General features: G+C 36.8%; 1 protein-coding gene across 1 annotated transcript; it reads left to right on the top strand.

Moving 5' to 3' along the window:
• Nucleotides 1–4,632: 4,632 nt before the first annotated feature.
• LOC306848682 (ubiA prenyltransferase domain-containing protein 1) lies at nucleotides 4,633–13,026 on the top strand. Its single transcript, XM_079383373.1, has 3 exons — nucleotides 4,633–4,788; nucleotides 8,121–8,690; nucleotides 12,316–13,026. The coding sequence occupies exons 2-3, from the start codon at nucleotides 8,273–8,275 to the stop codon at nucleotides 12,801–12,803; spliced, it is 906 nt and encodes a 301-aa protein (XP_079239499.1). The 5' UTR covers nucleotides 4,633–4,788; nucleotides 8,121–8,272; the 3' UTR covers nucleotides 12,804–13,026.

Raw genomic sequence — 13,026 nt, 5'->3', positions numbered from 1 at the left:
ATGCTTGCGTTTAAAAACAAAAGTAGCCCAAAAATATACCTTTTTGAACATCCAGGTTACTTTGGAAATGTAATAGGTTACAGATTACAAGTTACCCTATCTAAAATGTAATAAGCAGTGTTGGGGGTAACGCATTACAAGTAACGCGAGTCACGTAATCAGATGACTTTTTCAAGTAACTAGTAAAGTAACGCATTACTTTTTAATTTACAACAAAATATCTGAGATACTTTTTCAATATAGTCTCAGCCTCAGACGTCACGCCCACGGAACGTTGTCTAAACGTCTGATGCATATGGTGCACTTTTCTGGAAACACTTCAGGAATGTGGAAGTCGTCATCTGACTGGTTCAATTAAACAGGATTTCCAGGAGACGCGAGTGTCACGTTTATTTTCGATCCACCGGGAAACATAGGGGGCGCCAAACCCCCTCACGAAAGAAGAAAGCCGTCGTTTTTACAAATGTGACGACGAATGCTTATCAGAGTCAACTAAAGGCTGGATTTTCAAAAGTATGTGTAATATTTAAAGTTCCCGACATTGAATCTTTAAAATACATTGAAACGGCCTCATGGGCGGGCCTTGGCCAATGAACGCAGCCATCCATTCCAGACCTTCAGCATCAGTCTGAAGGTCTGGCTACACGAGACTACTTTTCAAAAAAGTAATGCCAGTTACTTTGTTTTCCCATTTATTGACTGATTTTACATTTACTATAAATAGAACTTCTTATATTAAAAACAAACAATCAAGCCCTGCTAATATTAAAAAGTAACGCAAAAGTAACATAACGCATTACTTCCCATAAAAAGTAACTAAGTAACACAATATTGTAATGCATTACTTTTAAATGTAACTTTCCCCAACACTGGTAATAAGTAGTGTAACTATTTCAAATACTTTATTAAAGTAATGTAACTGATTGCATTTGATTACTTTTCTAAATATCTAATGTTTTCAGATGTGTTCAAACATGTAAAACCTTATACGCTCAACACTGACTACTGTCAGACTTTCAGAATCCCTCATCAGCTGAAATAAGATTTTTATCATTTAAGCACAGCAAAATACTACTTTGAGATCATTCTGAGGTTAAATACAGATTTAAAACCATATGAAATCATTTAGTCAAAATCAAATCTTCGCACAGCTATGACAGGAAACATTGGCATCTAACAACGCTTTGGAAAAGTTCATCTTAAATAATAAATATATATAAACCCAATTAGGAAATAAAACTTATTGAATAAGCATGTGTCCCAAACTCCTGAAACACTGGCGTCTCATATTTTAGAGCAGTTCATGATAAAATCTGTATGTGGAAAATATTCAGATGTAATCGTTATTTTCTTAAGTAACTGTAATTTAATTACACAATTTTTCTAAGTAACTGTAACTGATTACAATTACATTTATTTTGTAATTAACCCTTGTGCACCCTTATGGACATTTTTGTTCATTTTAGTTTTGTTCTTTTGTTGGATAATTTTGCATTTGTTAATGCTAACTGCATACATTTTGGCTCAGGTGTGTATTTTAATATTCCACCCTCATTTCCTTTAATAAGTCTATTTTACACACTGTAAAAAGTGATAAGTTGACTTAACTTAAAAAAATTGAGGAAACCCGTTGCCTTAAAATGATCAAGTAAATAATAATTTAAAAGTGAACCTGACTCAATAATTAATTGTAATTATTTATATACAATTCCCTTTTGAGCTGATTTGCTACATTGTTGTTTTTTGAAACTTTATGTAAATTGGACTTTTAACATTTACACACAATGTATTTGAACGAATCAGGTCACATGAACCCTGAGCCACCAGAAAGGTTAAATAACCAGAAGACAACCTTAAAATAACCATTTTATTCTTAGCGAGAGGAATATTTGAATAATCTGAAGAAACATTTCCACTATAATGAACCTTTTGTCCAATAGAATGGTTCCATGGATGTTAAAGGTTCTTCGTGGAATTATGGATACCACTAAAGAAGCTTTATTTTTAAGAATTATAAACGTTTTTTCACCTAACAAATGTTTCGCTAGAATAATCTAAATCATTGATTACAGGCATTTAATTAAACCGTTTTAGCGGTATATCTTATATTCTTCCAGGTATGGATATTGCATTGAATATCAGTCTCCAGTGCATTTGATTTTCAGAAAATTACGTTATCCGTCAAAAGAGAAGCATTAATCATGGTGAGCATTTTAGAAAATACAGTATGTGCAATGAGTATTGATATATTTACTGTATACTATTTGAGTATTGATTATTGATATATGTATATGATATATTTGGTAAGCACCAAATAGAGTAACTCTTAAAATATATATATATATACACACAGTGCCCTCCAAAAGTATAGGAACAGTAAAGACAAAATATCTCTGTTGGCTGTGGAGTCGAGACATTTGCAAATATGATTAAAAGATGAATATGAGACAAAACTACAAGAATGTCACATTTTATTATTAGCCGTTTCAACACATACATGTTTTACCAAATAAAAAGAGCAGCACTTTTAGAGTTCATCCCACTCATTGATGAGAGCATAAGTATTGGGACAGTTGAACATAAGGCAGATATAAAAGATTAAAAGCTATTATTTAGTTGCAGATCCCTTGCACACAATCACATCAGTGAGTCTGTGACCCATAGACATCACCAGACTCTGCTGCACAATCCTGTATTATTAGCATTGCTTAAAGTCTGATTATAAGCTGCGTGTCCTATACAAAGCTGAGAAATTATTGTATCGTTTCTTCTTTTGCCTCAAACGTTTCTCACTTCTTCTCCCTATGTCTTCCCTTCCTGTCTTGTGTCTGCTTTTTCATTTACCCCTTCATTTCTGCTTTAAAATGAGTTCTTGAGGATGTTAAAGCCTTATATGCAATCTCACTATATTTCTCTTATCCTCCACATGAGCCAAAAAGAAGAGCTTTAATTCTAGTTAAACAAAGTCTGAAGTGTTTCTGTCTTGAGTCAGATTTCCTCAGTTTGTACGGCTAGACAAAGAATCTGAGCAAATAACCGCATTTAGCGGATGAAGCTCTTCCACCCACTAAAGGAATGCAATCCGTTCTGCTGAATAAACATTTCACAGTTCTTATTAACGAGGCTATGTAGCCATCAGTACAGATAGATACATTAAAACATGCTTCTCTGATGATCATTTATTTTTCCCAGCAAATGCAGACTGATTTATTGCATCAGGAATAATCGTGGAGCTAAAGCTGATATTGACACTCGCTATCAGACAAATTTCAAAATGAGAAATTCCCATTCTTTGTGCCTCATCACCAACTAGTAGTTCTGGTGTGCTTCTGTTGATACGCGCCTGATTTCCCAAGATATTTCTCCCATCTCTGCTGCTGTCTAACAGTCTGAAAGCACCACCACCTCATCCTAAAAGCCTGGGTTTTCAGCCTGTTTTTCAGTGATGCTGTTGCTGAATCTATTGCACATCTTATTACATCTCTATTCTCTTTATGGAGATCTGATGATCCTCCAAACCAGTCCCAGCCAAGAATCAGAGTATATTAAAGGGATAGTTCATCCAAAAATAAACATTTTGTCATCATTTATTCTCCTTCATTTGACACTAGCCATTGACTCCCATAGTATGGGAATAAAAACACTACAGTGAATGGCTAGAAGCCACAGCTTGCCCACATTCTTCAAAACATCATCATCTTTAATGTTCAGCAGAATAAAGAAACTCATACAGGTTTCAAACAACATAAAAGTCAGCAAAAGATTTTTCTGGATGAATTTGAATTCTCTTTTAACAGTTGTCTATATTTTGAGCATGTAATCCAAATGTTATTTTAGACCTCAGACTCGTCCAGAAACTATGAAACTTGTTCCAGTGTCTGATTACAACCTTAGATTTACTTTTAGTCTTTTTTCTTGAAAAACAAATGACCTGAGTTTTATAGAGAGAATCTATTCTATTCATTAATGTATTAATTGCCTTCTTTCCTTTACCTTCTTAACACAACGCCTCATAAAAATAAATATTTAGCTTTTCCTATCTCTGCTCCAACTGTGAGAAGTTTGTTTTTTATTATTATGCAGTAAAGAAAAACAATTAAAAATACAAAAATAGAATTAGAACAAAAAGCAACGAGAGTTACATACATTAATCCAAGGCATACTATGTTTGCTTATAAGAATCACACGTGACACATGCAATACAATTATTAGATTTTCTTTTTATAGTTTACATATATATCCAAATATTCCTGAAAATAAAAAAGGAAGGAGTTTTCTTTGAAAATTGACATTTAAGAACATAAAATGTGGCAAGAAATAGCAACAAATTAATAATAAATTTAAAAATTCAAAGAGTATTAAAAACACAATTTTGGGGTTATACAAAAGTTTGAATATAAATATTTTTTCACAAAATAGGAAAAGTCAACCCAGAATACTTTACAATAAGCACAGTCCCAAAATAAATCACTGATCGTGTCTTCAGACTGAAGACAAGAAGAACAATTGGGGCAAGTACTATTATTAAATTCAGCAAGTTTGTAATGAAGTGGGTAATTCTGGATAATGTAAATACCCGAGAGGGGTTTCTCGGGGCGGAACGAAGTGTCTGCGCGTGTTTCCGCTCGGGCCGTTCTCGCGGGGGCGCTCTGCGGTGCGGGACGGAAACGGCGATGTGTGTGTGTGTCAGTAAATGTTGCTAATGTCGTGTAAGTATCGTCTCGACTGACCCCGCGGGGATTTGTGAGCGGCTCCTGGAGTAACTGTGGTGAAGCGAGTGCGGAGCAGGTACGGTCCCCGCAGACACTGGTAATCTCTCTCATTAGCATTAGCATTAGTCCGTCAGGAGGAAACGCTTCACTGTGGCGATAAAGCGCCGCTGAACGCGTGTGTATGTGACAGATGAGTAACTGGATGATGATCAGCAGGTGAGCTCTCACCTGCACAGCTCCATGACCTCGTGACTCTGTCATTACTGCTCGATTACACGATCATAGGCTGTGTTCCTGATGGCATACTTGCTTACTGCACAGTGTACACTGCCTACTGTTGTTAAAGACTAGTGTGTGAAACAGTATACAATATACAACACATGTTTCAGAGTAGTATGCTTATTTGTCACATAACAAACATTAATTCAGCTCAGCTGTCGAGGTTATTACCTTACAAACAAATGTGCTAACTATTCTTTTACAAAGGCTTGTTATTAAGGCTTCATATTAGTAAACAATGCTATATTGCCCAGTTAAACTCCTCTCATAACTGAAGAACTTTACAGAAGCCATGGACTGAACTGAATGAGCTGTCTTTAACTGAACTATGATATTTTAAGCAGTTACACTAAGTGCAAATAATGATCAATTCTGTTTACACTAAGATAGCAGCATGTTCTTTAGAAGCAGGCGTGTGAATAGTAGTTTCTTACCTACAGCTAAGCACACTGTATTATTAATGTTTAATTTCCACTTTTCAAATATTTACTTTCTCCTTTGAGTTAAAACACTGTTTCTTTTTAGAGCTGCTTGCATAACTGAAATATTAATTTAATTTATATTATATTACTGCAATATTAATATTATTATTAATTTGAATAATACATTTGAAGTGGATCAAAACCTTTCGTCAAAGTTGCCCTAAAACCAAAATGCATTCTTGTGCTAGGACAACTCTTTTGATCCACTTCAAAAGCACTATAGAGATAGAGGTGACGTCATTTGACTTGATCGGGAAAGTGCCGCAGAGATTAAAGTACGATTTATGTCCTTCTAATGATATTGTTTTTAGATGCACAGCGATAGTTTACATGTATAGACGTACTTCTGAAGATGAAAGGTCACATGCAGCGCGTTGCATTCTGGGAAACAGTGTCCCACGCAGTGTCTTCAGATGCATGCATCAAATTTCAGCAAATGTAGCAGGTAATCCGGGCATTCCATGCATACAGAAAATTCACATACTATTCCCAGTATTCCCAGCATACTGCAGTACAGTAGGAGTTGAATGATAGTATGCCGTTCAGACACAGCTTCTGTACTGATTTCAGTGTAACTTGAGTTATATTTAGCAGATTCTGACAAATATAGTAGGTCATCTGGGTATTCCATGCATACAGAAAATTAGCATACTATGCGCAGCATACATACTGGATGCTGCAGAACTAGTCAGAGTAGTATGATAGTATGGCATTTCGAACACAAGCATACTGTACAGAAATACTGCTGCTAACATCAGTGAAACCAGGCACTCCAGATAAAATGTGCTGTTACTGTACAGAAAGACATTGAAAAACAATGAATGTGGCAAAGTCAATTTTTAGAGATGGTTTATTTAGTTTAATATCATAGTACGTGTCCAAAAAACATGCATATTGGCATATTTTGTTTATTTTATATTAGTTTTTGAAGGGCATAATGAAAAATGCTTGCTTTTCACATACATTACATCACATTTATTCATTTAGCAGACACTTTTATCCAAAGCGACTTACAAATAAGGACAATGGAAGCAAGCGAAATCAACAAAAGAGCAATGCTATGCAAGTGCTATGACAAGTCTCAGTTAGCTTAATGCAGTACACGTAGCAAGGTTTTTTTTTTTAAATAAAAAGAAAACAAATAGACAGAATACAAAAATAATCGAGAAGCTAATCAACAACTTTAAATAAATAGTTGCATTTTTCTCCATTGTTTTTAATTTGATTCTAGCATTTGCAATGCTTCAAGGGATTGTAGTTTGTTTCCCTAATTATTGAATATTATTGTCTTATATATTCTGTTTTGCTTCAAACCAAAGTCTGTAATGTTGAATGCTGATTCTCCTCGTAGCTGGTTGCTTTGGTTCATGGCTTGTAACACCTTTACAAGGGCGGTCTGCTTTTATACAGTTTATCAGTTCACTATAGTTATACTACAGTATGCTGTAGCATTCATTAAAGTGTTGTAAACACAGTATAATACTCTTTACTATAGCATGCTTCAAAAACACTACAGTATTCATGTGTGGTGGCTTCTAAGAATCGAAACAATTTAGTCATTTATGTTTTAAATTAATATAATAATTAATATGTTTGACTTATCCCTTTTCATAAAAGTGATTTAAAGGCTGAAATACCTTTTTAATATTTTTTTTGTTGTGAAACCTGTAGTTGTAAATCATGTCATTTTATGACTTAATGTTAGCACAGATATTGTCCAACCCCACTCGTACAGTTTTACTTGTGCGGCTCAGTCATAAATTGCCTTTAAATTGATTTTAATAAGATACCCTGTAAATAGTCAAATAAAACTCTTTCCTTGATGTTCGTTGATATTTGTGTATTGAAAATGTTTTTGATTCACATTTATGGTCTTTATTTTATTTGGGCTAGTTAGATCAATTTTCGTGCTACCAAAATCTGAAGAGTACCTGGCCGAAGGGATACCAGGGATAAGCTATAAGCCAGAACTACGTTTTTATAAGCTGTCGACGAGTGTTTAAGGACGCAAAAGTAGAGCGCGACGTATCATATTAGGAACCATTCATTATTTTAATGTCAAAAGATTATTTCACCACCCGATGTGAACCTGAGAGGAGGAGATATATTGAGAAACTATTGTTGGTGTATGTCAGTGCCCCTTTTCCTCACCTTCCTTTTGTTTGAGAAATGATCTAACTGAATGGCCCAGCGTGAAATACCCCGGCATCTATAATTGTGTGCTTAAACGCTTGTTTTTTTGGGTCGACAGCTTATAAAAACGTAGATCTGTTTTTTTTATTAGCTTGTTTGCTGTACACCTCGTCACACAGCAGCTTTTAGGCATTGCTCTGTTCTTTGTTAGAAGTCAGAAAGGACGAGGAGGCAGCTTCCCACAATACAAAGTCAATGGAGAGCGCTGGATTGAAAGTGGATCCAAGTGTGCCTAAATGCACACTTTGAATTACCATTGTGTGTGAAATATGCTATATAAATAAACTCGCCTTGTTAAATCCCTTATTATTTAAATTGCTGATGAAGTGGTCAGCACTAATGCACTATTATAGAAGCTTACGCAAGTTTCTTAGAAGCCTGGAAATGGCTTCAGCTCTTCTGCTGCTCAAGGTCGTTGTTCTCATCATGTTTTTGTGTGTGTGTGATTGGACAGCTGCGTCCTCTGATCTCTCTGAAGCGCTCGTGGATTGAGCTGGCGATGGCCTAAATCAGACCGGCTTGCTCTCTGGCTCTAATGGACTGAATGGGACGAAGCCGTTGGGAGTGGAGCGGAAGTGCGGCAGTCGTCTGTCCCGCGTGGCCCGGATGGCGCTGGACGTTCAGGGCAAATGCGCGGCGTACGTGTTGGCCCTGAGGCCGTGGAGCTTCAGCGCCTCCCTCACCCCCGTGGCTCTGGGCAGCGCTCTGGCCTATAAGCTGGAGGGCTCGGTGGACCTGCTCATCCTCCTGGTGTGTGCCGTGGCCGTTTTGGTGGTCCACGGGGCGGGGAACCTGGTGAACACCTACTATGACTTCTCAAAGGGAATCGATCATAAGAAGAGCGACGACAGGACTTTAGTGGATCAGATCCTGAAGCCGCAGGACGTGGTGATGTTCGGAGCGGCGCTGTACTCGGCAGGATGTCTCTGTGCCACTCTGCTCTACTTCCTGTCCACCCTCAAACTAGAGCATCTAGCTCTCATTTATTTCGGAGGACTGTCAAGCTCTTTTTTATACACTGGAGGTGAATACGCTGATTGGTTTTCACGCATTCGTTGAGGTTAATACGACATCGTTTTAGTGCCACGTTAATATAATCAAAGTTTAAATCATAATATCTTGAGAATGAAGTCAAAGTTACGAGACTTAAAGGGATAGTTCACGCAAAAATTACAATTCTGTCATTAATTACTCACCCTCGTGTCGTTCCGTAAGACCTCCATTCATCTTCTGAACACAAATTAAAATGTTTTTGATGAAATCCGAGAGCTCTCATAGACGGCGAGGATCCTCACACGATCAAGGCTCAGAAACGTAGCATCGTTAAAACAGTCCACATGACATCAGGGGTTCAACCGTAATATTATGAAGCTATGAGAGAACTTTTTTTTTGTGCGCAAATAAAGCAATAATAACATAATTTATTCAACAGTTCTTCTCCCAGAGTTACCGTCTTCCACCATTTTGGAGAGTATCCCAGAACATAATCTGCTTTGTTTAACACTGATTACGTTAATTACGTTCTGGGATACTCTCCAAAATGCCGGAAGATAGGTTTTTATAAACTGTTTTATCTCATTTGTTGTTAAATTATTATTGTTTTCTTTGTGTACAAAAACTATTCTCGCTGCTTTGTAAAATTACGATTGAACCCCTGATGTCACGTGGATTATTTTAACGATGTCCTTGCTATGTTTCTGAGCCTTGATCGTGTCAGGATCCTTGCTGTCTATATATTATATTATTTATTATATATATTGTATGGAGGGTCGGAGAGCTCTCACATTTCATCACAAATATCTTTGTGTTCTGAAGGTCTCATGGGTTTGGAACGACACGAGGGTGAGTAATTAATGACAGAAGTTTCATTTTTGGGTGAACTATCCCTTTAAGTCGTAGCATTTACAGCATTAAAGTTATTGGTTACACCTTATAGTCCTCTTTAGACATCAACTATTAGTAACTTTGCAACTACATGTGTACTAACTCTCAGAGTAGACTGTTAGGGTAGGTTTAGGGTTAGTAGAATAAGTTGTCATATACTTGCAAAGTTTCTCATAGTATGTTGTGGACCCATCAAAAAAAGTGTTAGAAGTTATTAAGCAGACCGTCTAATGACTGCTAGTTGACATGCAGTTGCAAAGTTACTCACTGTTAGTAGAATGTCTAAAGTGGACTATCAGAATAAAGTGTTACCCAGTTATTATATTTTGAGCGTATCGCCTGTGTTGCGCATGCAAATGGCCTGGACTGGGAGCACCGGGAGAAATTCCAACATCTAGGCTTTCAAATTCTGTCAGTTTTAAAGCGAAATACAAACAATATGTCTTACAATAATGTGTTTTTCACGCACTCTGAGGCGAATACAGCAATCTGTCATGCCACATTAGTTTAAGCGGCATGTGAATCGATAATTTTTACGATTAGTGAGACGTGTTTCATTAAAGTAGGCTATACTGTTTTTTTTCTCCCCATGCCTTCTGATGTTCCTTCATGTTTATATCATGCTGTCATTCTATAATTTATCATTTGTAATTCATGATAAAACTGACAGAATTTGTAAGCTGGTCTGTGTTGTATTAAAAGCAGCGAAGCTCAAAATTATTGCTATTATTGGGTGGCTGGCACGCTACAAATGATGAATGCAACTGTAGTGAAATATTATTTCCAAACATACTGTCCCTGTGAGTATATGACACGTGGAATGATTTCTGATAATAATCCCATATATATATATATATATATATATGGGATTATTATATATAATTTATTCAAATCGATTCCGGGGGCCTGGCAACTTCCTCGCGGTGCTCCCAATCCGGGCCATTTGCATGTGCAATATAAGCTATACTCTCAAAATATTATAGCTTTAATTTCTACAATTTAATTCTTATAATTTTGACTTTATTCTTGGAATTTTAGATTTTATTATTTTTTTTAATGCGGCACTAAAACGCTGTCATATAGGGCTGGGCAATATAGTCCCATTAATTTTGTTGGTGATTATAAAATTAAGAAACATGGGTGTTAGGAATGAAATAGATTGACATATGAATCTCAATTCTGTCTTCCTGCTCCTGTCCAGATCAGAGTGTGTGTACACTACAGCAGTGATCATGCACTTTGCAAAATATATATTTCATACAAATATGCAAGGCTGTCCCAGATCTGATAAATTGCAAAGCTCAGTGCTCTTAACGCACACTAAATCCACACCATCTCTAATTGTATCTTACTGCGTTCATGTGCCCTGAAATTGCATGATTCCCAAACAAATTGAGTGTAAATTAATTTTAGTTTAGATGCACAAATTAGTTTTTTTCAAGCAGCTCAATTAAAAGGTGCTTCTACACAAGGACTTCTATGATTTTATAGTACAGAGTATCAAAATGTGTAAATGAAGATCTATAAAGAAATAATGATTAAAATAAATAAGATGATCTGTTCCAGCAGATAATCAAAAGCTCTACACACACTTGTGGTCTTGGACAGCGACTTTTGGTTTCATGTTTAAAAATATAATTTTCTTTATAAATCATATCGCATTGCAGTGTAAATGCATTCATGTCAGCTCTGAGCTGGATTAACCAGTCTGTGTAAATGCATCTGAATGGGAATTGTGAATATGAAACGGAGTTCTGCATAACCTTGCATTTCTGAGTTGAAGACAGTAGAATTTTAATTTAAAATCGGTCTGCTTGTGCTAACAACAAACATGGGTAAATGTAGTGAAGCGGGTTAAATGTGTAGCGTTTGAAGAATTAAAGCAAATCTCTGTTGGGATCTACTCTATCATGAACAAAACTGGCTTAAGTGGAGACCAGCAAACAAAGAGCCCTTCAATTCATTTCAGCTTTAAGTGAAATATAAGTGGGTAATGTCATTACCATGTTTACTTTATTACTGCTTGTTTAAAGCTTATTGGATGGATCTGGCAGCAACTGCTAGAGAATTGTTCAAAGCCTGTCATCTATCAAATGCTTAATTATAAATATACTTCATATTGTCCAAACCAAAAATTATTCAGACCAGATATCATTTTTTATATTTTTTACTAGTGGGTGCCGGACACTATAGTTAATTTCTGTAAGTGAGGAGAGCAAAACAAAGCAAACGGACACATTACACCCAGAAATTCTTCATACAGTGGACTAGCAGTAAGATTTGGGAGCAAAAATGATTCAGACACTTTGACCTGATCAAGTGTTTTTCTTTAATTGCTAATGTGATCTTTTTCCACCACAGACTGAACAAAATGAAGCATTACTTGGTAATTGGTCGAGCTAAATAGGTTTTATCTAATTGTGTTCTTAAATTTAACAGCTGACAGCTATACAACCCAATTCATTACATACCTTTCTATCAAAGTTATCTGATTTGTTCTGACACAGTTTAACTCTTGAGTTCCTGTCATTTTTTTATTACCGTTTTCTAAACTATAGCGAATAAACTGATAATGTGAGAAATGTTGAAGGTGTCTGAATACATTTTGGTTTGACTGTATATTGCCCGGTCTGAATTGAGGTTCTGCTGGTTTTGTGTGTTATTGATGGCTTTTTTCCTAACGCACCGCATTTCAAAATTCAAAATCTGCTTTATTGTCAGTTTAATGCGTTATTTCTTGACGTGTTCTTGCGCTTTAACCGCAGGCATCGGACTGAAGTACGTGGCTCTGGGGGACGTGGTCATCCTCATCACCTTCGGTCCCCTGGCGGTCATGTTCGCTCACGCCGTGCAGGTGGGTTACCTGTCGGTGCTGCCGCTGGTGTACGCCGTGCCGCTGGCGCTCAACACCGAGGCCATCCTGCACAGCAACAACACGCGAGACATGGACTCAGACAAGCAGGCGGGCATCGTCACCCTGGCCATCCTGGTGGGGCCCACGCTCTCCTACGTCATCTACAACCTGCTGCTGTTCGTGCCCTACCTGCTCTTCTGCATCCTAGCCACGCGCTACACCATCAGCATGGCTCTGCCGCTGCTCACGCTGCCCATGGCCTTTCCTCTGGAGAGGCAGTTCCGCCGCCAGTGCTACGCTAAGATCCCTCAAAAGACTGCCAAGCTCAACCTGCTCATGGGACTCTTCTATGTTTTTGGGATTATTTTGGCACCGCAGGGTAGCTTGCCGTTATTATGAGAGAATTTTTTCTTTTTAAAACTTTCTTTTAGTGCGGTCAAACAATTAATCGCATCCAAAATAAGTGTTTGTTTACACAATATATGTGTGTGTCCTGTGTATGTTTGAAGAGTTTATTTGCAGAAACAGATTACTCCATTTTTATTTATTTTTAATGTTTTTTTTATGTTTTGATTTTGTTAGCTGTATTTGTTATTTTTACCTAATAAAATAACCCGACTGC

The sequence above is a fragment of the Barbus barbus genome (assembly GCF_936440315.1).
Source record: "Barbus barbus genome assembly, chromosome: 28".
NCBI lineage: Eukaryota > Metazoa > Chordata > Actinopteri > Cypriniformes > Cyprinidae > Barbus > Barbus barbus.
This window is presented reverse-complemented; position numbering and strand designations above follow the sequence as displayed.